This window comes from Saimiri boliviensis, chromosome 2, assembly GCF_048565385.1.
Source record: "Saimiri boliviensis isolate mSaiBol1 chromosome 2, mSaiBol1.pri, whole genome shotgun sequence".
NCBI lineage: Eukaryota > Metazoa > Chordata > Mammalia > Primates > Cebidae > Saimiri > Saimiri boliviensis.
The window spans coordinates 75,795,717-75,823,005 of record NC_133450.1 but is presented as its reverse complement, the minus strand read 5'-3'; the positions used below and the strand labels follow the sequence as shown (position 1 = coordinate 75,823,005).

General features: G+C 38.4%; 1 protein-coding gene across 5 annotated transcripts in view; it reads right to left on the bottom strand.

The window, feature by feature from the left end:
• TRPM7 (transient receptor potential cation channel subfamily M member 7) overlaps positions 1-27,289 on the bottom strand; it is a 127,778-nt gene that overhangs the window by 60,740 nt on the left and 39,749 nt on the right. For 2 of the 5 annotated variants that reach the window (XM_010339488.3, XM_039469174.2), the window contains exons 4-11: positions 23,498-23,696; positions 18,847-19,060; positions 14,523-14,647; positions 12,573-12,744; positions 9,821-9,995; positions 8,084-8,207; positions 6,659-6,731; positions 3,392-3,492 (exon numbers count right to left, since the gene is read on the bottom strand). In XM_010339488.3, coding sequence (XP_010337790.1) covers positions 3,392-3,492; positions 6,659-6,731; positions 8,084-8,207; positions 9,821-9,995; positions 12,573-12,744; positions 14,523-14,647; positions 18,847-19,060; positions 23,498-23,696 — 1,183 coding nt within the window. Of the gene's footprint in view, positions 1-3,391; positions 3,493-6,658; positions 6,732-8,083; positions 8,208-9,816; positions 9,996-12,572; positions 12,745-14,522; positions 14,648-18,846; positions 19,061-23,497; positions 23,697-27,289 lie in introns of those variants that run through there. The other 3 variants (XM_074393608.1, XM_074393610.1, XM_074393609.1) reach the window with 3 other exon arrangements.

The window sequence follows — 27,289 nt, the reverse complement described above, 5'->3', positions numbered from 1 at the left end:
AAGAGTACATCAGAAATCACACAATATACTGAACAATTCTACGGAGAAAGAAACTATCCCACATCCCACACAACTTTTTATTATCCTGTCAGATGTTCACGAGTGAAAAACCAGTAATTCTGCCTTACAAATGAACACAAAGTATTTCATCATGGTTTTTGTTCTACAATGAATTTTGCAAAAATACAACCACCAGAAAAGTCAGCAAGACTGTACTTAGTTTTCCTCAGAACATTAAAAGAAATTATTCATCATTAGAGAAAAAAAATCATTTGACAGCAATACAACCTATGTCACTTGGGCTTAATATAACACATCTGTATCATTCAGCATTTGCAGCAGTCCTTTATACATTAAAGCCTATTTTATGGACTTCAACAGACTTCCAAATCAAATACTGGTAAATCAGTAGAGACATGAAATGTAGGTATTTCACTGAGTATTATTAATAAAGGCTGTTTTAATATAGTCTATTTTTAATATTTTGTGGCAAAATCAATAGAAAACCACTGGTTTTTTACCCATCATTTTTCAATTTTATTCTGATTCTATCTTTAGAGGTTTAACACACAACACACAACTTCTCTAGAGCAACTTGTATTATCCTTTACTTTTCCAATCTATCTTCAACTTCCATTACCTAGCAAGAATACACTCTTCATGATATTTTAAGTATATACTTTTGGTTTTTGAGACGATGTCTCATTCTGTCACCCAGTGGCAAGATCATAGCTCACTGCAGCCTCAAACTCAGGGGTTAAAGGGATCTTCCCACCTCAGCCTCCCATGTAGCTAGAATTGCAGGTGTCCACTCCTGTATCTGCCTTTTTTTAAAAAAAAAAAAAAAAAAAATAGAGACACGTCTCAAACTCCTGGCCTCAAGTGATCCTAATACTTCAGTCTCCCCACTACTGGGATTAGAGGTGTGAGCCACTACATCCAGGTCTTTTTAAAGTATATACTGATGAAATGTATGCCTTTTACATGATAGAATTTAAAGATGGAAAGTATGTTTTCATTTTTCACTGCTCAGTTCTGTCACAAGGAAAATATTTTCACATGCTTAAAAATAAGGCCTGATTTCCAAGAAAACAATACTTCTTAGTTTTCTCTACATTAACAGACTGTAGTTTACCATGGCATTTTACTACTATTTTACTTAAGGTTAGTTCCTTCTTTCACTTACCACATACAAATAATCCTGATGTTATTACTTATTCTAACATTAACATTCTAACATTATTCCAGTGCCCACTTGGTCTTCTCTCTGTTCTTTCTTTGTCCTACACTCATAAAGGGCGTTTATCTGTTCCCCAGGATACTTAAGTTACCAACAACCTACTTGTATTAGTAGGCATAACTGCAGCATTTACACTAATTCTTGTTGTAACTGCAGACATCTGACTTACCATGTGTTTTATACTGCCACTCTTGAACATTTATATACTATTTATTTTTTATTACAAATCACTTTTTCTGTCTTATTACAGTTAGGGCTTTATACACATATTCTTAATTTACTACTTATGAAATTTCACTTTAGTAAACTAAAAGGGGATATAACAAAATTAACGTTTTTAAAACAAGAACATTCTATCTGTGTTTATAACCATTGCCCTAGAACAAAAACTAAATTTTCATATCAGAGGGGAAAAAGTGGCCATTTAAAAAAATGTGTCTGCTTTGTAAGCAACATTTCCTCAATGCATACTGAACTCCTGGCAAGCAAGAAGAAAAGAAAACAACTGTCCTCCAAATTCTAAGTTTAGCAAGAAACACAAAATCAAATAGGTAACATTATGCAGAAGAAATCCATCAGACAAACCACATATACACAGAAAATAAATGCTTCATCCAAGCCTTTACATCTGAGGAGAACAAAATCCAGTTAAACTATTCAAAGGGAAAAATAAGGTTGGTTATAGTCATCACCACAGATGATTAATTTTTTTTCCTCTGTAGTCCTGCAAGAGGAGAAGTGACTAAATAAACTGTTTTTTATTATTATACAGGAAATACATTCTCATGGTTTTTTAAAAAAAATCAAACACTATAAAATGGTATAAAATAAAACTTTCTCTCCTTCAGCTCCCATCTCTCCAAGATGAATCCCATGTTAACAGTTTTAGAAAGGTACTATGACTACACAGTACATGTAGATATGCATTAATGTTTGTACATTTATAAGGATAATTTGCCACAAATAAGATCATACTGTGCATACTTTTCTGCAATTTGCCGTTTATATTTACTATGTGGACAAAAAAGATCTAGTTCATCCTCCATAAAGGCTGATAATACTTCAAGGTACAAATGAACGTTTAATCTGCCCAGCCTCCTAATGATTCAGACATGTAACAAAACTTTAAGTGATCTACTACACACCAAGCTGTTAATACAGCAGTAAACAAAACTGAAAAATATTCTTGCCCTCATAAAGTTTACTTTCTTGGAGAAAGACAAACAATAAATAATAGCTACATTATATGGTTTGTCAGATGGTGACAAAAGCTAGATGGAGAAAAATAGCAGGGAAAAATGCTGGTATAGGGGGATGCTATTAAAATAGGGCGGACAGAGAAATCCAAAGAGGAGGCATTTGGTTAGAGGCCAGAAAGACATGAGGAATTAAGCCCAAGTGGATACCTAGGGAAGAATGTTACAGACAGAGAGACCAGTAAGTACAAAGCCTAGAGATAGGAGCATACTTGATATGTTCAAAGAACAGCAAGAACACCAAATAGGTTAGATAAAAAAGAACAAACGGGATAGTGGTGGCATGTAAGGCTCTGGATTATGCTCTCAGTAAATGGAATATGATTCATCTCCTGTCTGTAAAAGGAGAGCAAGTATGAGAGTAGTGAAACCAAAAAGGATGCTACCATTTCAGTAAAAGAAAAAACACAAGAGAATAATGATAGAACTAGACCAGGATGATAAAATTAGGTACTTGGAAATAGATCTGACAAGATTTACAGATGGAACTGGATTGGACTACATGAGAAAGAGAAAAGTAAAGGATAACACTAAAGTCTCTCATCTTAGAAACTAGGAAGAAGTTGCTCCCATTTAGTAGGATGAAGAAGACTACAAAAGGAATAGGCCTAAACATCAGGGGAAATGCTAAAATGGCTTCTCTTGTACACAGAGCATGAGTTCTAAAGCTTCTTTCAGTTCTAAGGTTCTTAGAGATCTACATACTTTATTAAAAAATAAGGTTTTCTCTAGAGGTATATGTTAAATCCTAAACTGGATCAGAATAGTGTAGAAATACTTAAACTGTTTTTGAACTGTTGGCAGAAAGGTAAAATGTCATCTCAGGTCACAGTTCCCGCAAATACTTTTTTATTACTTAATTTAATTGTATTGTGTATGTAGATTATTTACATACCAGCCACTGCTGTCCATAAACAAATACATGATTTTTGGCAATGTCAACTCTATCCCATGCCAATGTAAGGATAAGCTGGTCAAATGCAGATGCATTAGTACCTAATCGAATAAAGAAAATAGTTGATAGGTTCATTAATTTATCTCCATTAAAAGGTGAACACTTTTTTAAAAAAAGAGATGGGGTCTTAGTCTGTTGCTCAGGCTGAAGTGCAAAGGTGATCATGGCTCACTGCAGCCTTGAATTCCTGGGTTCAAGCATACCACCCGCCTTAGCCTCTGAGTAGCTGAGACTACAGATGAGCACCACCACATCCGGCTAATTTTTTAACTTTTTGTAGAGACAGACTCTCACTCTGTGGACAAGGCTGGTCTCAAACTCCCAGCCTCAAGTGATCCTTCCACTTTGGCCTCCCAATGTGCTGGGATTACAAGTGTGAGCCATAGTGCCCAGCCCAAACACTTCCGACATCTCCCCACCATTCTTTAATTAACTTACACAGCTGGTTTCAGCCACCATTCAGAAGCAGCCTGCCTCAGAGAGTTAAGATTAGCCCCACCGTTAAGAACTTTACCTTTCCAACTATAAATGACATATTCCCATTCGCTGCAAACATTTAGGAATGCAGAAAAAATGAGAAGAAAACAAAGATGAACTGTTTCTATAACAGAGAGAGTGCTACTAGGATTCTGAAAATAGCCTGTCAGGTGCTTTTCTGTGCATATACAAACTCATGCATATACTTTTCATTGTTTATTCAAAAATGGGTCCATACTACAAGTGTTCAGTAGCTTGCTTTATTTTCCTTGTTATCACACTTTGATCCTTCTTAAAATTATATATAAATCCACCTTATATATACTAATAGATAAGCCAAAATTTATTTAACACATACTTCAAATGGTAGATATTCAGGTTATTTTGAATTTTTTGCTGAGTATGTTTTTGCACACATGCTTGATTATTCAAATAGGATGATTTTCTACAAGTCAAATTGCTGAGTACAAGGATGTATACTTTAAGGCTTTTGATATACTACAAAGTATTTCAGATCACTTCTACCCTCCACCAGGGGAGAGGTATAAGTATACCCATTTCTCCATGTGCCATGGATAAGGGAGTTTTTTTCTTTTTTTGAGACAGGGTTTCTCTCTGTTGTCCAGGCTGGAGTGCAGTGGCGTGATCTTGGTTCACTGCAACCTCCGCCTCCTGGGCTCAACTGATCCTCCCACCTCAGTGTCTCAAGTAGCAGGGACCAAAGTTACATGGCACAACACCAGGGTAATTTTTGTATTTTTTTTGTAGAGACAGGTTTTTGCCATGTTGCCCAGGCTGATCTCAACCTCCTGGGCTCAAGTGATCTGCTTGCCTCAGCCTCCCAAAATTTATTACTGTAACACAGACCATCCTTCCATATTTTCTCCATGCATTTGGATTCCTCTACTAATTACCTATTACATAAGTTCTGACCCATTTTCCCACAAATTAGTCATCTTTTTATTAATTTTAAACAGCTCTTTTTGATCCCTTCACTTTAACATTTCTATTCCTTCGTTTCCTCATTTATAAAATGAGTAAAACCATAGGAAATATGACTTGTAGAAATAAATAATGTAAATCAGTTAAACACAGTGGTTAATACACAGAAAAGTACATGGCAAATAATTTAATGGATATGGTACTTTCTTTTTAACTTTTTTTTTTTTTTTTGAGACAGTTTCACTCTGTCGCCCAGGCTGTAGTGCAGCGGTGTGATCTTGGCTCACTGCAACCTCCACCTCCCAGGTTCAAGTGATTCTTGTGCCTCAGCCTCCTGAGTAGCTGGGACTACAGGCGCCTGCCACTGACCCCTGCTAATTTTTGTATTATTAGCAGAGCCGAGGTTTCACCATGATGGCCAGGCTAATCTTCAACTCCTGACCTTAAGTGATCTGCCCACCTCGGCCTCCCAAATTGCTGAGATTACAGGTGTAAGCCAGCACACTCAGCCTTTATTTTTATGCAATCCCATTTATAAAATTTTTTTTTTCCTTTTTGGTTTCTGGGTTTCCTATCACTTGTGATCTCGATCCCAGATGATATAAATACATTTTATCACAGTATTTTTAAAATGCTTAATGCATTGGCAATTTATTATGATCTAATAGGCAAGTAATTCTTGTAAATAAAAAGACGGTATCCTTTTAATGTGCTGTGCTCCTGGCATACCACTCTACACTAACTTTCAAGTAGGCAGATGGGCTACCATCATAGTTTCTAATTTCTGAAAAGATTTTTCCCTATAATGTTGTTTCATCTGTTAGATGTCTTTGGGGAGATACTGAGAAGAAAACAGCTCAGTGTGTATGTATGTGCTTCAATCCCTTAGTCCTGGAAGACACCGCTAGTTTTCAAATTTTCCCTTCAGAATGAAGATAGCATGTTTTAAAATCCTATCTTTAAAAGCTATCAACTAATGCCTATGACCTTTAAACACTAATTTTTCAGCTGATTAAGATTGTGACACATTTTTATTTTTTCTTAGAGACAAGGTCTTGCTGTCACCCAGGCTGGAGTGCAGTGGTGTGATCACAGCTCACTGTAACCTCAAACTCTGGGCTCAAGCTATCTTCCTGCCTCCACTTCCTGAGCAGCTGAGACTATAAAGTGCGCAGCACCATGCATAGCTAATTTTTGTTTGTTGTAAGATAGGGTCTTGCTCCGTTGCCCAGACTGGAGTATAGTGGCATAATCACAGCTCACTGTAGCCTCAACCTTCCAGGCTGAAGTGATTCCACCTTAGCCTCTCAATTTTTAAATTTTTTGTAGAGCCGAGCCTATGTTGCCCAGGCTGGTCTCAAACTCCTGGCCTCAAGCGATCCTCCTGCCTTGGCCTCCCAAAGTGTTAGGATTACGGGTGTGAGCCACAGTGCCTGGCCCAGGATGTTACACATTTTTAATAGGACTATTAAATAGGCTTGGTGGCATAAACCTTGCTAAAAACTTTTATTTCTTAAATTCTAAAGATTAAATCAAAAGCTATCTTACTGCCAAGGAAACCAACATTGGGTCTTTCACAAAGAAAAATGATTGAAAATTCACTTTGCAAGCACTTAGCCATATTAAAAGATTCTATCTTCTGTATACATACACACACACACGCACACACGCACACACACACACGCGCACACACACACACACACACACACACACAGACACACAGACACACAGACACACAAATACTTATATAAAATAAAGGTCTTACAAATAAAGTTCTTTGAGGCTTACCTTTCAACAGTGCAGTAAGTATTGCTACATCTATATCTTGATGTTCATCTGACCCAATATGGAAAACAGTGATCTATTTAAAGATAAATTCATAACATTATGCCTTTATATTTTTAAAACAAAGGCATCACAAAACTCAGTAATTTCCAACTCTATAGGAGACAAAATACATATGTATGTATCTAGAAATGTATTATGTATACATAAACATACATACACATATGTTTATGTTATGTATATAGTAACTATTTCATCCGAAAAACCAAAAAATTTTTAAAGACTTTATCATTTACCAAATAAAATGGCAAGTATATAAAACTATTTGGTTTCATATTATATTCATATTTTGCACTATCTCATGTCCCTTACTAGAGCAAACAATTTAGGGGATGAGGCCACAGACTCCTTATCAAAGTAAATAATCCTACAGTTCCTTCCACAGAATGAAAATTTACATATTCATATAATGTATGCATTCTTGAATGAGAAGTGTATTAGTCAAATCTTTAAATTACAATTTAAATGTCTTTAAATTACTTGAAACATAGCACCATTTCAGAAATTGTAATTTAATAACATTTTTCATAAAGTGAAAGATGGCCAGGCACATAGCTCATGCTTGTAATTCCAGTACTTTGGGAGGCCAAGGTGGGAGGATCACCTGAGGTCAGGTGCTTGAGACCAGCCTGGCCAACATGGTGAAACACCAGCTCTAGTGAAAATATAAAAATAAGCCAGCCGTGGTGGCACACACCTGTAGTCCCAGCTACTCGGGATGCTGAGGCAGGAGAATGAATCGCTTGCACCCGGAAGGCAGAGGTTGCAGTGAGCTGAGATTGCACCACTGCACTACAGCCTGAGCAACAGAGCAAGACTCTGTCTCCAAAAAAGAAAGAAAGAAAGAAATGAAAGATTATTATACTCCAATAAAAAATTTCCAGCCAACTTTATTTCATAGTTCACAAAAGACAGCAAATCCAATCATGTTATGTTACCTATTTATAGGCTTGCTAAAAAATTTTATCTTCGAAAACTTAAGCCCACATTTACATGACTGAAAGTAAACACCACTGATCTTTAACAGGCTGAAACACATTTAAGATTTTTTTTTCAAATATTTTATCACAGAAGCCATTAACAACTCTTTACAGTTCTTCCTTGGTACTGAACATGATCTGTTGAGCCCTAGTTACTTTGCTAAAAGAGAGGCACAAATACACAGTCTCAAAGCCATATAAAAAACTACAATCCTCCTATAAAATTTCTCAGTTTGAACAGACCAATAAGTGACATATTTATATGGTTAATAAAGATTTCAAAGTTTAAAATCCAAATTAAAAACAGAAGTATTTCATCAACTTAGAATGTGCTTTGCAAGAAATAAAAAAGGCTTAGCTTTTTAAATTTCTGCTGAAATCTACTTACAAGCTCCTTTCTTTTCATGCACTCCATCAGTGTTTGAAATAAATGAACTGCTTCACTCTGACCAAAGTTAAATGTTTTTTTGATAGTGGAAATAATATCGGGCTCTGCTGCATCAGGAAGATTCCTGGAATAAAAGGAAACATAAATTAATTCACTGATTTCATCTTTCATTATTCATATGATCAATATGAAGTACAGGTAGATCCATGTAAGATCTTTGAAAATAATGTATTAATATTAAATACTTGAGTGGGATTATTTTCTCCTTCATGAGACTACCAATATAAATCTTGAAAGGAAAATATATGAAGTCATTTTCCTCGTTGAACTACTTTATGAATTTTATCAAAAAGTATGTGTGGCAGTATCAGTACTCACATAAGACACTGTATAAAAATAATTTTAAGATAATTATGATGTATAAAGTAGTATTTCACTATGATATTTTTAAACATAAGCACTCACATTTTTCTTTTTTGAATACTTCATATATTTACATGGCTCAAAAATATAGTAGAAAATAATAAAATGTTAAAATATTAAAATTAATAGTGTTAAGTCTCCTTCCCACTGTCTTTCAACTGCCCAGTTCTATCACAATTATTTTCAGGAATCGTTTACTCATATAACTTTTCAAAATGTCTTTCTGCATACACAAATAATTATCCCCTTTCCTTTTATTATAGGTAAAATGTGGCACAATATAAATGCTTCTCTATACCTTCCTTTTTACATGTATATATTTTGGTAATCTTCTCATGTTGTACTTTGTTCCAATCTTTTACAAAGAACCCAGAACAATGTATGTATAGCTTTATACATACATTATTTCACAGATGTACATCTGTAGGAACGATTCCCAGAAATGAAACTACTAGGTTAAAAGATAAGTGCCTCTATGTTTGACAGATCTTACAATACTGTGTTCCATGAAGATTGTTTTAATTTGTTCCAATAACATGAGTCAGGCTATTTCCTCAATCCTTAACAAAGTATTTTATTAAAGTTGAAATTTTCATGTTCATAAAACACAGAGAGGAATCCAACTCTGTATTCGAAAAACCACAAGCCTCTTGAATAAATTCATTAAAATGGGCCAGGTACAGTGGCTCACGCCTATAATCCCAGAACTTTGAGAGGCCAAGATGGGTGGATCGCTTGAGGTCAGGAGTTCGAGACCAGCCTGGCCAACACAGTGAAACCCCGTATCTACTTAAAAAAAAAAAAAGCCGGGCACAGTGGCTCATGCCTGTAATCCCAGCACTTTGGGAGGCCAAGGCGGGTGATCACGAGGTCAAGAGATTGAGACCATCCTGGTTAACATGGTGAAACCCCGTCTCTACTTAAAAAAAAAGTACAAAAAATTAGCTGGGCATGGTGGCGCGTGCCTGTAATCCCAGCTACTCAGGAGGCTGAGGCAGGAGAATTGCCTGAACCCAGGAGACGGAGGTTGCGGCGAGCCGAGATCGCACCATTGCACTCCAGCCTGGGTAACGAGAGCGAAACTCAGTCTCAAAAAAAAAAAACAAAAATTAGCTGGACGTGGTGGCACATGTCTGTAATCCCAGCTACTCAGGAGGCTGAGGCAGGAGAATCGCTTGAAACCAGGAGGCAAAGGTTGCAGTGAGCCAAGATTGAACCACTGCATTCCATCCAGGCTGGGACACAGAGCAAGACTCCATCTCAAAAAATAATAATAAAATAAATAAATTCATTAAAATGTTGTCATACACTTACCCTCCTTCTTCTGTTTGTTTATGAATATATGCTAGTAGATCTGCAGCTCTGCCTGTTCCTTCACATACAACTACTGGAACAGGGGGGCTTTCCTGAAGGTATTCAAGAACTGTGAGGATAACATTTGGCCCCCCCTCAAATATAAGTGCCACCACAGGGACACCTTGGCCAATTCCTAAAAAGAGCAAAGTTAAATTAAAAAATTATTTCATCCCAAGCAAGTTTCTCTCCAAGAAAAAAAAGTAGGTAAAATTCAGTACTCTAATTTTAATTTTACTGAAAATTAAAATAAAAAGTAAAAACCTAAGACTGTGTTGACTTGACTTTAAGCATTCCACCTGATACCAGTTCACATAAGTAAACGAAATAATGAATATATTACTTTGTCACTATCTTCCAGGCTGTTCCCTAAATGACAAAATTAGAAAATCCAATAGATAATTTAACACATATCAAATAATTTACATGTCCACTACTTAAAAGCAAAAATTTGTTTTCTATATTTTATTGAGCTCTTGACGAGAAATATAAACACTAATTTTTTAGTTTGCTTTTTAATACTACATTAGTTGAACTTCTAACATATATCAGTTTTTGTTTTTTTCTCTGAGACAGAGTATTGCTCTGTTGCCCAGGCTGAAGTGTAGCAGTGCAATCTCAGCTCACTGCAACCCCTCCCTCCCCAGTTCAAGCAATTCTCCTGCCTCAGACTCCCAAGCAGCTGGAACTACAGGCACACGCCACCACACCTGGCTAATTTTTGTATTTTTATTAGAGACAGAGTTTCATCATATTGGCCAGGCTGGTCTTGAAGTCCTGACTTGTGATCTACTCGCCTCAGCCTCCCAAAGTGCTGGGATTACAGGCATGAGCCACTGCACCCGGCCTGTTTTTATTTATTTTCAAAACATGTATTTCTGATTCCAAATGTACTGAGACATTAATATAGAAATTAATGACTGTCTCAAATGCCACATGCAGGGTTTGTAAAAAAAAGAAAAAATGAAAAAACTTAAAAATTAAAGAAGAAATGGATGACAGAATTACGTAACTGGAACTGATCAATAAAATTCCAAGACCTCTAGAAGAGTAACAGAACAAAATTCGTAAAGAATACAAATTTTTGCTTTTACCATAACTTGCAGTGCACTGAGAAAATGCAAACAAACAAACAAAAGGTAACTGTAGAACTATAAACGATTCTTAACTTTTCTTTTTTTGAGAAGGAGTTTCGCTCTGTCACCCAGGCTCGAATGCAGTGATGAGATCTCCACTCACTGCAACCTCTGCCTCCTGAGCTCAAGTGATTCTCCTGTCTCAGCCTCCTGAGTAGCTGGTATTACAGGCACACCCAGCTAATTTTTGTAGTTTTTGCAGAGACGGGGTTTCACCACGTTGGCCAGGCTGGTCTTGAACTCCTAACCTCAGGTGATCCACCTGCCTCAGCCTCCCAAAGTGCTGGGATTACAGGCGAGAGCCACCACACCCAGCCTTCTTAACTTTTAGCAAAAGCTCTGATTCCACCATAATCTGTAAACACTGTTCTGTAGTTTTAAAATTTCTATTTCACTTCGTCACAGAGCTCAACTTCTTGGTGTCCTTAGATTACAACTTTTCCTTTATTTGAAATAAAAATTTAGATGTTGGGCCAGGCGCAGTGGCTCATGCCTGTAATCCCAGCACTTTGGGAGGCCGGGGCGGGTGGATCACAAGGTCAGGAGTTCAAGACCAGCCTGGCCAAAATGTTGAAACCCCATCTCTACTAAAAATACAAAAATTAGCTGGGCGCGGTGGCATGTGACTGTAATCCCAGCTACTCAGGAGTCTGAGGCAAGAGAATCGCTTGAACCTGGGAGGCAGAGGTTGCAGTGAGCCAAGATCGCGCCGTTGCACTCCAGCCTAGGTGACAGAGTGAGTACTCTGTCTCAAAAAAAAAAAAAAAAAAAAAATTTAGATGTTGAACCAAGAAAATACAAACATGGTTGGACTGGAAAATCAGTCCCAGGAATACAACTTTTAAGACACATTTAGCCAAACAGTGATACTCATTTTATAAATTTTTTTTTTTTTTTTTTTTTTTTTTTTTGAGACGGAGTTTCGCCCTTGTTACCCAGGCTGGAGTGCAATGGCGCGATCTCGGCTCACCGCAACCTCCGCCTCCTGGGGTCAGGCAATTCTCCTGCCTCAGCCTCCTGAGTAGCTGGGATTACAGGCACGCACCACCATGCCCAGCTAATTTTTTGTATTTTTGGTAGAGACGGGGTTTCACCATGTTGACCAGGATGGTCTCGATCTCTCGACCTCGTGATCCACCCGCCTCGGCCTCCCAAAGTGCTGGGATTACAGGCTTGAGCCACCGCGCCCGGCATTTTATAAATTTTAAACTGATTTCTTTCTTTTAGTAATATTCGTCCCTTTTAGTTTTCAATCTTGAATTTCATAGCCTTGTATTGGAATAAATCACACATTAAGAATATTTATGGATTCCTTGGGCTGCAATGGGATTACAATAACAGCAGGGCTTCCAATGAACCTTTTTTGGTTTTAGCCTTGATAACTGAGTGCCCAATTCTGACTCCTTTTCCTTGGTCTTATCACTTTATGTAAGATCAACCACTGTTGGTTGTTTCATATATTATCTTGCTATGTAAGAAAAAGCACTTCAAAGAACATTATATCTTCTTAGAATGCTGTTGGCTATTAATACAGCCCAGAACAATTCCAACAATAAAAAATTCGTGAATTCCCTTACTAGCATGAATTCTTTGCTGATTAATAGTTTTTTCAAGTTCTCTTCTCAGTCTGACTTCTGCCCCATACTTTCCAACAGTGCCATCATCAACCAATATGAAATGAGAATGCAGATTATTCAAAACATTCAATTTGCTCAGGGGGTTCAATAAGGTTTGATAAGGAGCAACCACCTAAACAACAGCAAACATAAGAGTTAGTGAGCAGGATTAAATACAGTATAATGTAACATAAATTTTGAAATAATCTGTAAAGACAAGTAAGAAATAAAATTCTATTTTACATACAGAAGTAAATATGAAATAACAAAGAATGTATCAAAAAGCATAAGCTTTTAAGCAGCTGAAGATTAATCAATGATTTAAAACACATGATTATATCTTCACCTGTATTACAAAATTATATATTTCATCATCATATGCAAAGAGAGAAGCAGTAAATAAGTAAATAATGCAAAGAAACTATTATCAGATTAAGTGAATAAACTACAATATATAAAAGACATTGTGGCTGGGCATGGTGGCTCACGTCTATAATCCCAGCACTTTGGGAGGCTAAGAAAGGTTTATCACCTGAGGTTAGGAGCTCAAGACCAGCCTGGCCAACGTGGTGAAACCCCATCTCTACAAAAACTACAAAAATTAGCCTGGCGTGATGGCAGGCACCTGTAGTTCCAGCTACTCAGGAGGCTGAGGCAGGAGAATCATTTGAATGCGGGAGGCAGAGGTTGCAGGGTGCCCAAATCTTGCCACTGCACTCCAACCTGGGCAACAAGAGCAAAATTCCATCTCAAAAAAAAAAAAGTCACAGTAAAAAACAATAAAATGTCATATTGTTATTTTTCTAGCCGTGAGTAGACTCTTTAAAACTAACATTAGAAATTTAGTAAGAGATGCCGGGCGCGGTGGCTCAAGCCTGTAATCCCAGCACTTTGGGAGGCCGAGGCGGGTGGATCACGAGGTCAAGAGATCGAGACCATCCTGGTCAACATGGTGAAACCCCGTCTCTACTAAAAATACTAAAAATTAGCTGGGCATGGTGGCGTGTGCCTGTAATCCCAGCTACTCAGGAGGCTGAGGCAGGAGAATTGCCTGAACCCAGGAGGCGGAGGTTAAGGTGAGCCGAGATCGCGCCATTGCACTACAGCCTGGGCAACAAGAGCGAAACTCCATCTCAAAAAAAAAAAAAAAAAAAAAAGAAATTTAGTAAGAGATCATTACAATTCAGTAACTGCATGTATTAATTTATTTATGAGACTGATTTTGCTTTGTCACCCAGGCTGGAGTGCAGTGGCATAATCTCAGCTCACTGCAACCTCTGCCGCCAGGTTTCAAGCAATTCTCCCACCTCAGCCTATCGAGTAGCTGGGGAGGCCTCTGCTACCATGCACAGCTAATTTTTTGTATTTTTAGTAGAGATGGGGTTTCCCCATGTTGGCCAGGCTGGTCTCGAACTGCTGATCTCCCGTGACTGGCCCGCCTCAGCTTCCAAAGTGCTGGGATTACAGGTGTGAGCCACAGCACACAGTCAGTAATTCTTCTTAACAGTCTTGATAAATATCTATAACCAATTCACACATCTTCAACCTATTCAAACAAAACAAGTATTTGACTCCTACCTCCTATTCTTAGAATAAAATTCTTATGTAGTCATTAAAAATTTAATTACAAAGACTAGTATACATGAAAAACATGAAATAACTTTATAAATAAAAGACTAAAAGCAAAATGTGCCAACACTATAACACCATTTAAACTTATGAACTGATAGTTATGAATTATTTATATTTATGCATTTTCAAAAAGATCAGAAGAAATCCTCAGGAAAATGCTTTTTGAACTTAATTTGAAAAGTATAATATAATCACAAATATTTTAAACTGGCACTATTCTTACTATAATTTTATTTATACAGAATTTCAAACATAAGAAATTGTAAAAATAATTCTTACATCTCTCCCAACAAGATCATTTCTGTTTTCAATCACTCCCCATGGAGCTATTCCGATAGTGCAAATCTTTCGAGATGATCTGGAAGCATGTTCTTTGAGGGCATCGCCAACATGTTTTGCCACACCTGTTAATAAAAAATTTTATTCATTTTGTTATTTCTATTTTCTTGGAGACAGTGTCCCCCAGGAAAGAATGCAGTCGTGCAATGACAACTCACTGCAGCCTCAAACTCCTGGACTCAAGTGATACTCCCTTCTGAGCCTCCCAAGTAGGTAGACTACAGGTGCATGGTAACACAGCCTGTTAATTTGTTTTTTGTTTGTTTGTTTTGTTTTTGGTAGAGACAAGGTCTTCCCATGTTGTCCAAGCAGGTCTTGAATTTTGGGCTCATGTGATGGTCCTGCCTCAGCCTCCCAAAGTTCTGGGATTACAGTCTTTATTGTGTTCAAAACAATCCTGTGCTCAATCTGTAACGCTACAATATGTGGTATATTTCTTTATACATACAAGACGTAAAGCAACAAGGTCATAACAAACTTAAAACAAGGTCATATCCAAACCTACAAAAGAATATACGAGGACCAGCCGGGCTTAGTGGCTCACACCTGTAATCCCAGCACTTTGGGAGGCTAAGGCGGGCAGATCATAACGTCAGGAGTTTGAGACCAGCCTGGCCAACATGGTAAAACCCCGTCTCCACTAAAAATACAAACATTAGCAGGGCATGGTAGAGGGCGCCTGTAATCCCAGTTACTTAGGAGGCTCCAGCAGGAGAAGTGTTTGAATCTGGGAGGCAGAGGTTGCAGTGAGCCGAGACTGTACCACTGTACTCCAGCCTGGGGTGACAGAGCGAGACTCCGTCTCCAAAAAAAAAAAAAAAAAAAAAAAAAAACCAAAACCAAAACCAAAAAAACCCACTAGGACACAAAAGGAAGAAAAACCACTAAACCCCATAATATCAAATCACAACTGCCAGAAACACATATAACACTAACTTTTACCACGTTACTACGTCTAATCCATTTTTGCATTTTTCCTATAAGTAACTGTAGTTTTTTATTATTCCTCTACACATCATTTAGAAAATATTAAAAATACAGCTCAGTGGCACAGGGCCATACACAAAACAAACACACAAACAATAAACAAATACAAAAGTCTCTTTTCAGTCAAAAATGAGAGAGAAAAGTAATAAAAGGCAGTTCCAAGGAACATGTAACTCCTCATTATCACTTATTTTTTTTTAGGGAGGGAGATGAAGTCTCACTCTATTGCCCAGGCTGGAGTGTAGTGGTGTGATCATGGCTTGGCTCACTGCAGCCTTGTCATCCCAGGCTCAAGCAATCCTTCCACCTCACTCTTCCAAACAGTTACGATGGTTGGCAAATACCACCATGCCTGGTTATTCTTTTTTTTGGGTAGAAACAGTGTCTTACCATGTTGCCCAGGCTAGTTTTGAACTCCTGGGCTCAAGTGACCCTCCCGCCTCAGCTTCCCAAAGTGCTAGGATTACAGGCATGAACCACCATGCCTGGCCCATTATTACTTCTTATGGTCTGAATTGTGTCCGCTAACTTCCAATACCTCAAAATATGACTGTAGCTGGAGACAGGGCCTTTAAACATGTGATGATATCTCAAAATATTACGGTACTTAGAGGCAGGGCCTTTAAATAGGTGACAATTAATTTAAAATGAGGCCTCTGGAGTGGCCCTGAATATCCAACTGGTGTTTTCTTTGTTTTGATTTTTTAAGACAGAATTTCATTCTTGTTGGCCAGGCTGGAATGCAGTGGTGTGGTCTTGGCTCACTGCAACCTCAGCCTCCCAGGTTCAATTGATTCTCCTGCCTCAGCCTCCCAAGTAGCTGGGATTACAGGCATGTGCCACCATGCCCAGCTAATTTTGCATTTTTAGTATAGATGGGGATTCTCCATGTTGGTCACACTGGTCTCGCCTCTGCCTCCCAAAGTGCTGGGATTACAGGCGTGAGCCATTGCGTCTGGCCATCAACTGGTAATCTTACAAAGAAATTTGAATACAAAAGGAAACACCAGAAATACCTATACATAGGAGGCCATGAGAGGAAGGACACAGCATGAAGGCGACCATCTGCAAGCCAGAGAGAGAGAGACCCCAGGAGAAAGCAAATCTCCTGACACTTACTCTTAGGCTTTTAGCCTCCCAAACCATGAGAAAACAAACTTCTGTTGTTTAAGCCACCCAGTCTGTGATATTTTGTTATAGCAGCCCTGGCAAACTAATGCATCACTCAATGTGATCTCCATAACGCATAAGATTTCATCCCTCACACAGATTATGAAAATAACATCTTCATAGGTCTTTCAACTGCTTCCCTGCCTACTTACACTACATTTCGAAAACATCACCCAAGTGATCTTTGCAACTGTTGACTCTCTACTTACAACCTCTTCTGATTCAGAACAGAAGCCAAAGTGCTTATAATGGTCCACAAGGCCTCACGTGATGATCTGCCTTTGTCTCTACTAGTTACCATGTTTCTCTAACACCATACATCAGTAACTTCTGACTTCATCACCTAGCACTCTTTGCTTGTTCCACTCAAGGTACATTAAGACTGTTACTACTATTCTTCCAACACACAAGCCATCTCCTCCCCTTTACGTGCTCTGCCTTATGTTTTTCTTATATTTTGCTTCCTCATTTCCTTCTCTCCTCAAATGTCACCATATCAGCTCTCCTTGACCATGTAACAAAATAGCAGCCCTTCCATCATCCCTCATTATCCCTCTTCTTGACTTCATGTGTCTGCATAACACTTATCAATATCTAACATGTTATACATTACTGAGATATCTGTTTATCTACATCTCCCCTACTAAAATATAAGTTCCACGAAGGTAGATATTTTTACTGTTTTATGGAATGAGAAATTCTTAGCAGCCTGAAAAATTTCTGACAATGAGGTTCAAAAGTGCTGAGATTACAGGCTCACACCCGTAATCCCAGCACTTTGGGAGGCCAAGATGGGTGCATCACCTGAAGTCAGGAGTTCAAGACCAGCCTGATCAACATGGGAAAACCCCATCTCTACTGAAAATACAAAAATTAGCCGCTTGTGGTGGCGGGAATCTATAATCCCAGCTCCTTGGGAAGCTGAGGAATGAGTATTGCTTGAACCTGGGAGGCGGAGGTTGCAGTGAGCTGAGATGGCTCCAATGCACTCCAGTTGGGGTGACAGAGCATGACTCCACCTCAAAAAAAAAAAAGTTGCTGATTATGAGTTAGATATTTGCAAGCTGACTTAAATAAATGCTTTAGACACTGAAATTAATCTGACCTCCTTATAATTGAACTGTGTATGTGATAGGGAAGATACAGAATAAAAGACAGTAGTATTTCACAAATTAATTTTTGAAAGTTACTTCTTACTGCTGCTGAGACAATGGACTGCCTGCCATTCTTGTATCAATTTACCACCAGTCGGAAAGTGACGGGAATAATACTTTGCTCTATAGTAGGGTCAAAAACCTTTTTGTAAAAGGCTAAACAGTATTTTAAGCCTACCAGGGCATACCTTCTCTGTCACAACTATTCACCTTTGCTGTTGTAGCACAAAAATAGCCACAGACAATACAACTAATATGGTTAAGCTTTGTGTCCCTATCCAAATCTGATCTTGAATTGTAATCTCTATAATCTCCAAGTTTCTTGGGAGAGACCAGGTGGAAGTAACTGAATCATGGGAGTGGTTTCTCCAGTGCTGTCCTGATGATAGTGACTGAGTTCTCACAAGATCTGATGGTTTTATAAGGGGATCTTGCCTCTTCGCTAGGCACTTCTCCTTCCTGCCACTTTCTGAAGAAGGTGCCTTGCTTCCCCTTCACCCTCCACCATGATTCAGTTTCTTGAGGCCTTCCCAGTCATGCTGAACTGTGGGTCAATTCAAGCTTTTTCCTTTATAAATTACCCAGTCTCAGGAAGTTCTTTATAGCAGAACGAAAATGGGCTAATAAAAGTAAATAAATGAATGTTCCAATAAATCTTTACTCAAGGTTTGGGCTGGATTTAGCACACAGGCTATAGTTTCTCAAATCCTGCTCTAAAGTGTTTTTTTTTTCTTTTTTAAACTCAAATTTCCCTAGCTTCACCAGAATCTAAAGTGTTTTTTTAAGACAAAATAATAACCAAACAAGTTCTATTAACATTTTTATCTACAAACTCTAGATTATTAAACAATAGTTAAATATGTCTATATTCATATATTCAGTCATTTGAAATATCTAATTGATATTATGAAAAAATTTAAAACACACTAAAATTGGTATAATCATCACATTACCTGTGTTTACTCCTCCGGTTAAAATCCAGGCTCCGGTTGTAACCGCAGCTTTAATAAGACCTTTTCCAAGCAACTGCTTGATTCGTGGGTGAAGCTCAAATTTCTGCATGCCCCCATGTACAGAGATAACAAGTTTGGGTAATTCCATTTGCCATTCTTTAAGCAGAAGTTGCAGAATGACTTCAGGTTTGGTGTCGTATGATAGCCTCACATACTAAAAAAAAATTTTTAAAGGACAAAATAATTGAACATGTTCATTGGTTTCATAATGCAACATTATACGACTTTGGAAAATTTCCTATGAATCAGATTACGTAAAAAGAGATTTCATAGGCTACATTGAATATATTTATACTCCAAGGAATAAGCAGTAGCAAATGAAAAAATCATTCTGTGAGATCTACAGAAATAGTGAAACTAACTTTTAAACATTTAGACATAAATGCTACTCTTTCTGCTTAAACTCAATTACCATTGACTCAATTCACCAACTACCTGAAGTATTTATTGGCTTCTTAAACTATGACTACACAGTGAGTGAGAAGCATTAGACTGGCAGAAAAGGATAGGAAAAGAAAAAAAAAAAAAAAAGAACTGTGGCAGAAAAAAATGAAGGCTTCTAGACTCTTGCTACGAGGAGAGGTAAATAGTGAATTACCTGTTTGAAAGTTTGTCAATTATCTAGTCAATTTATAAGTGACTGTGACTCTGGAGTATAATTTAAAAAGATATTTTTAATATAGATGATTTTCTTCACTGGAAGTAACAGTGGATTTGATCTGATCAAATTGGGAAATAATCAGAAAATCCTAATCAACATTTCATAGTGTTTAGATGGATTCTCCAGTTTAATTTCTGAAAAAATCTTTCATTAGAAAAATAGAAAAAAGCTTTCATGTATAAAATAACTTCCTCTGGTTTGAAATATTTTAAAAATTAACTTCCTGTTTAAGTGCTATCACAAGACATACTTGCTACATCCACATTAATTCATTCTCTTGGCCTAAAGCACATATATGAATTAGCTCCTAAGAAACCTCAAATATTCAGACATTGAGACATTTAAAAATCATCTCTAAGAAACCGTATTTGCAAAATGATGTATTTTCCATTCCTTTACAGGTATCAAATACCACTGAAAATCTCAGTACTGACAAACAAATGAAACCAAATGCCTGGGCACGGTGGCTCACTCCTAATCCCAGCACGTTAGAAGGCCAAGACGGGTGGATCACCTGAGCTCATCAGAGACAGGGTTTTGCCATGCTGGTCAGGACGGTCTCAAACTCCTGACCTCAGGTGATCCACACACCTCGGCCTCCCAAAGTGATGGGATTATAGCCACCACGCTCAGCCAGCTTTGTTCTGTATCAAGTCTTTCTGTTTCACTTTTGTTTAATCCATTATTATACTTGGGCACATAAACAGTATTAGAGAAGCAGTCTAAAGTTAATGTTTTTAAGACTATATTAGAAATAAATGAGAAATTCCATGTCCTACAGTGATGGGCTAGGTTGGTTTGGACATACTCTGTCCCCTGGGAACTAGAAAAACTAGAAAAAAGAGTAATACCTGCTTTAAAACATTAGCAGGTAGCCGGGCATGGTGGCTCACACCTCTAATCCCAGCACTTTGGGAAGCCAAGGCAGGTGGATCACTTGAGGTCAGCAGTTCAAGACCAGCCTGGCCAACATGGTGAAACCCTCTCTCTACCAAAAATACAAAAAAATTAGCTGGTCGTAGGGGCAAGAGCCTATAATCCCAGCTACTTGAAAGGCTGAGAGGCAGGAGAATCGCTTGAACCTAGGAGGCAGAAGTTGCAGTGACCTGAGATCGCACCACTGCATTCCAGCCTGGTCAACAGAGCGAGACTATGTCTCGGCAACAACAACAAAAAGACATTATCTGGGTACAAAGGCAGTGAGAACTTGAGGGATCAGGATTCAAAAGAAAAGGAAAACTTGGAGAGATGATAAGCTCACTGTTTGGCACCATTTTTTTCTCACCAGGACACAGAGGCAGACAAAGCAATGTAGAGGTTAAAATGGTTTTTACTGTTAGTATTTGTTTGTTTTTCAGACAGGTCCTTGTTCTGTTGTCCAGGCTAGAATGCAGTGACATGGTCAGGGCTCAGTGCAGCCTTGATTCCTTAGGCTCAAGAGATCCTCCTGCTTCAGCTGGAGTGCGGTGACACAGTTAGGGCTCAATGCAGCCTCAACTTCTTAGGCTCAATAGATCCTCCTGCTTCAGCCTCCCAATTAACTGGGACTACCGGTATATACCACCATGCCCAGCTAATATTTTTGAATTTTAGTAGAGACAAGGTCTCACTATGTTGCCCTCGGTGGTCTGACACTCCTGAACTCAAGTGATCTTCCCGCCTAGGCCTCCAAAAATGCTGGGATTACAGGTATGAGCTACCACACCAAGGTTAAAATGTTTAAATCTAAACAAATAATAACTACGTTTTGGGGGTTTGAAATAAACAGAAAATTAAAATTTATGCTGACAAGAAATAAGTCTTAAGAGAAATAAATGCAGTTACAAATATTCTAAAAGATTCTTGCATTGTTGAAAAAGTGGTAAAGGACTAATTTATAGTACAGTCATGTGCCACACACTTTGATCAATGACAAACTGCATACATGAGGCAGTTTCATAATATTATAATACCCTACCTTCTATATCTTTTTCTATGTTTAGATATATTTAGATACATATTTACCACTGTGTTACACCTGCCCACCGTATTCAGTACAATAACACGCCATAGAGGTTTATAGCCTAAAAGCAATAGGCTATATACCACATAGCCTAAACACAGTAGGCTATACCACCTAGGTCTGAATATACTCTATAGTGTTAGCATGACGAAATTGCCTAACACATCTCTAAAAACATATCCTCATTGTTAAGTGATGCATGACTGCCCAAGATAAGTTTAAAAATGCATTTTATCACATTTATTGTAATATTCTTTTTCTTTTTTTGGTTGTTTTTATTTTTGAGACCGAGTCTTGCTCTGTCACCCAAGCTGGAGTGCAGTGGCACGATCTCAGACCACTGCAACCTCTACCTCCTGAATTTAGGCCATTATCCAGCCTCAGCCTCCTTGTAGCTGGGACTACAGGCTTGTGCCACCACATTTGACTAATTTTTGTATTTTGAGTAGAGAAGGGGTTCCACTACATTGGCCAGGCTGGTCTCAAACTCCTGACCTCAGATAATCCAGCCACCTTCACCTCCTAAAGTGCTGGGAGAGGTATGAGTCACCGTGCCTGGCCAATATTCTTTTCTAAAGAATAGAAAAAGAATGTATAGTAGGCCTTTTGTATCCATGGGATCTACACTTATGGTTTTAAGCAACCATGGATCAAACATACTCAAGAAAAAAAACTGAGCCTGTACTAGCCTTTATTTACTTGTCATTATTCCCTAAAAAATGCAATTTGCCAGGCACGGTGGCTCACGCCTGCAATCCCAGCACTTTGGGAGGCCAAGGCAGGTAGGTCAAGAAGTCAGGAGTTCAAGACCAGCCTGACCAAAATACAGACAAACCTTGTCTGTACTAAAAATACAAATATTAGCTGGGCGTGGTGGCAGGCACCTGTCATCCCAGCTCCTCAGAAGCTTGCGGCAGAAGAATTGCTTGAACCTGGGAAGCAGAGGTTGCAGTGAGCTGAGATAGTGCTATTGCACTCCAATCTGGGCAACAAGAGCAAAACTACACCTCAAAGAAACAAAACAAATCAAAAAATGCAATTTAACAACTATTTATATAGCATTTACACTGTACTGGGCATTTTATTAATATTTTTATTTTACGTAGAGACAAGAGTCTCACTGTTTTGCCCAGGCTGGTCTCCAACTCCTGGCCTCAAGCCATTCTCCCAGTCTCAGAAGCGTTGGGATTATAGGCATGAGCCACTGAGCTTGGCCTATCTTAGGGATTATAAGGAATCTAGAGATGATTTAAAGTATACAAGAGGGGGTGCATAGACTATATCCAAATACTATGACATCTGTAGACTTTGGTATCTGAGGGAAGTCTTGAAACCAAGCCCCCTGAAGGATGGCTGTATAAATAATAAGCTAAGGAGTCAGAAAATAATAAAAAATACTTAATACTTAAAAATAAAAAAATACTTAATCCAAAATAATGTAAGAAAAAAAACAGAACAAAGACAAAAGTGAGACAGATAACTAATAACATAATGGTAAATTTACACTTAAATACACAGGAGACAACATTTTTTAAAACAATTAAAAGAGATCTTTGAAACATAAGAAAAGGTTAAAAGTGTATACTCAAAGAATGTCAAGTTGCTGGCAAAAAAAAAAAAAAAAAAAAAAAATGAAAGAAAAGGTTAAAACTGAAAAGGAAGAAAGATAGCTTAACTCTAGTGATTCCAGAAAAAGCAGACCATGTCAAGAAAAATGACAAGAAACAAAGTATATTTTATAATGATGAAACGTTCAATCCACCAAAAAGATAAAATTCTATATTTGTATGTACCTATGTACTTTAAAATATGCAAAGAAATGACAGAGACCAACTTTCTGTCAATGTTGCCACACAAATTGTGATAATGTTTATTATTTAAATAACAAGACAAACGAAGTAAAAAAGAAAATAAAATATGTGACATACCTTAGCTCTGTAGGAATGAGAACCCCCTTGAAAATTTATGACTCCATAAGCATCCGTTGGGCTCTGTTCTGTATGCTTTTCCACAGACCATTCTTCTACTGCCTGATTAAAATAGTCACCCAATTTCACATCTGAGTATTTCATGGCAAGACTTGCCGTAAAACAAGCATGTTGCTTGACCAAGCGACCACAAAAACACCTAGAAGAAAAAGGTCAGATGATTAAAAGACCTTTCAAAAAAGTACAGTTAATGAAAAACCAGAATTAAAATGAATAAACCAACAAATAGTATAAAAATAAACTTTTTCATTTTTGGATATCCATATATTAATGCCTTCGATGTAGCACTGAAATAGTGTAAGTAATTAGTCTAAGATGAAGTCATCATCCAAATTTAACCTGGGGCATCTATAAAACGTGGTATAGGCACGTAACAGAAATAGTATTTACACTGGGTGTAGTGGCTCACATGGTAATCCCGGCACTGTGGGAGGCCGAGACTGGAGGACCTCAAGGCCAAAAGTTCAAGACTATCTGAGAAACATAGCAAGACCCTGACTTGACAAAATTTTTTTAAAAATTAGCCAAATGGGACTACATCTGTAGTTCCAGATACTCAGCAGACTAAGGTGAGAGGCTTGCTTAAGCCCAGCAAGGCTGCAGTAAGCCTTGGTCATACCACTGTACTCTATCCTAGACAAAAGAGCAAGCAGGACTCCAACTCAATTTAAAAAAAAAAAAAAAGAAAGAAAAGAAAAAGAAATAGTATTCAATAAAAAAGAGAAATGAATGAACCACTAATGACACTACAGTATGGATAAATCTCAAAATCATCATGCTGAGTGAAAGAACCTAGATGCCAAAGATTATATATTTATATAATTCGATGTATACAAAATTCAAGAAAACATGAACTAATCTATATAGTGACAAAACGGTGATCAACGGTGTCTGAGGCTTGGGAACAAAGAGGAATGGTGGAATGGCATTCTACCCAGCAGTACGTAGTGGACTATAACACAGAAAGTAGGAACTTAATGGAGCTGGGCAGTCTCACTGATTTGATAAAATCTTAAAATCAGATCAGAGTTTGAGGAAGCCAAGGCAGCTAGAGTTTGTGAGGTAGAAAACAAAACAAGGAGGGAGCTACAAAAAGAAAATTCCAAATATCTGCAGAAGATCTCCTTAAGCATGTGTAGGAATGACTACTTGGCCGGGCTCGGTGGCTCATGCCTGTAATCCCAGCACTTTGGGAGGCCAAGATGGGTGCATCACCTGAGGTTGGGCATTTCAGACCAGCCTGGCCACGTGGTGAATCCCTGTCTCTACTAAAAATAAAAAAAATTAGCTGGGCATGGTGGTACATGCCTGTAATCCCATCTACTTTGGGGGCTGAGGCAGGAGAATCACTTGAACCTAGGAGGTGGAGGTTGTAATGAACAGAGATGGGGCCACTGCACTCCAGCTGGGCAACAGAGTGAGACTCCATCTCAAAAAAAAAAAAAAAGAATAACTACTTAAGGCAAAGTTAAGAGCTAGCAGACAGCAATAGCCAAAACAATTTCTGAAGCTTATAAAGGGCAGGGAACAGTTTATGTTCCCATCAGCCAGAGTAGAGTTCTCATAAAACACAAGGTTTTGGGCATAATAGTTCAAGGAAAAAAAAAACCAAAAACACAAGGTTTATGATAGAGCCCTCAAAAAGGTATCACTGAATTAGAAGGACTAAATTAGACCTAGACAGCCCATGCCCTGACAAAGTGTAAGAGCAAGGCCTGAAAGGTTCAAACTGATCCAAAGTAATCTAATTGCATGCTACAGTAAGTCCAAAACTCCCTAGTGGAATACAGCAAATCCTGGCACCCCAAAACATAAAATTCACTGTTTTCAGCATCCATCAAAAAAATCCCCAGGCATTGGCCGGGCGTGGTGGCTCACACATGTAATCCTAGTACTTTGGGAAATGGAGACCAGTGGATGGCTTGAGCACAGGAGTTCAGACCAGCTTGGGCAACATGGCGAACCCCATCTCTACAAAACATACAAAAGTCAGTCTCCTGCCTCAGCCCCCCAAGACAGTGATGCATGCCTGTAGTCCAAGCTACTTGGGAGGCTGAGGTAAGGGATTGCTTGAGCCCAGGAGGCAGAGGTTGCAGTGAACTGAGATGGTGCTACTGCACTCCAGTCTGGGTGACAGAGACAGACCCTGCCTCAAAAAAATAAATAAATAAAATTTTAAAGAACACTCAGGCATGCAAAGAAGCAAAAAACTAAATAAAAATCACTAAATGACAACTAGAAATGAGATGATGGAATTATCAGAAAATGATACAAAAACAAGTATTATAAATGAGTTCCAACTATTAAAACCATGCTTGTTGGGCATGATGGCTCACGCCTTATAATCCAAGTACCTTGCGAGGCTGAAGCAGGCAGATCGCTTAAGCCTAGGAATTTGATATTGGCAACACAGTAAGACTCTGCTTTTAAAAAAAAAAATTAGCCGGGTGTGGTGGCTCAAGCCTGTAATCCCAGCACCTCGGGAGGCAAAGGCGGGTGGATCACGAGGTCAAGAGATCGAGACCATCCTGGTCAACATGGTGAAACCCCGTCTCTACTAAAAATACAAAAAATTAGCTGGGCATGGTGGCACGTGCCTGTAATCCCAGCTACTCAGGAAGCTGAGGCAGGAGAATTGCCTGAACCCAGGAGGCGGAGGTTGCGGTGAGCCGAGATCGCGCCATTGCACTCCAGCCTGGGTAGCAAGAGCGAAACTCCGTCTCAAAAAAAAAAAAAAAAAAAAATTAAGGAAAAAAAGATCATGCTCAGGAAGGTAGGAAAAAAATATGAGCACGACAAAGGAAGAACTGGGGAAGACATTTAAAAACTTTTTTTCAAAGAATCAGCTAAAACATCTAGAGGTAAACAATATATTTTTTAAAAATTAGCTGGATTCTATGGCCATACCACCCTGAATTCGCCTGAAAAAGAAAAAAAATTAGCTGGGTGTAGTGGTGCACGCCTGAAGTCCTAACTACTCTGGAGGCTGAGGTGGGAAGATTACTTGAGACCAGGAGTTCAGTGAGCTATGTATGATCGTGCCACTGCACTCCAGCCTGAGCGACAGTCACTAAAATAAAATTATATACACACAAACACACACACATATATAGAGACAGAACATAAAAATATGTAGTATATTAAGTTTAAATCAACAAAGATCTGCAAGCAATAATAACCTAAACTTCTACGCGAAGCATGGCTGCTCACACTTGTAATCCCAGCACTTTGGGTGGCCAAGGTGGGACAAGAGCTTGAGCCTAGGAGTTCGTGACAGCCTGGGCAACACAGAAAGAATACAGCTTAAAACTTTGTTTAAAAAAATTATTTTTGAAGGCTGGGCGCGGTGGCTCACACCTGTAATCCCAGCACTCTGGGAGGCCAAGGTGGGTGGATCACAAGGTCAAGAGATCGAGACCATCCTGGTCAACATGGTGAAACCCTGTCTCTACTAAAAATACAAAAATTAGCTGGGCATGGGGGCACACGCCTGTAGTCCCAGCTACTTGGGAGGCTGAGGCAGGAGAATTGCTTGAACCCAGGAGGCGGAGGTTGCGGCGAGCTGAGATCGTGCCATTGCACTCCAGCCTGGGTAACAAGAGCGAAACTCCACCTCAGAGAAAAAATATATATATTTTTTTGAAAAAAAATAAAAAAATCAGCTAAAACTAGGTTCTTGGTACATGAAGAAAAAAAAAAATTTTTTAACTATTTAAAAAAAAAACTAAAATT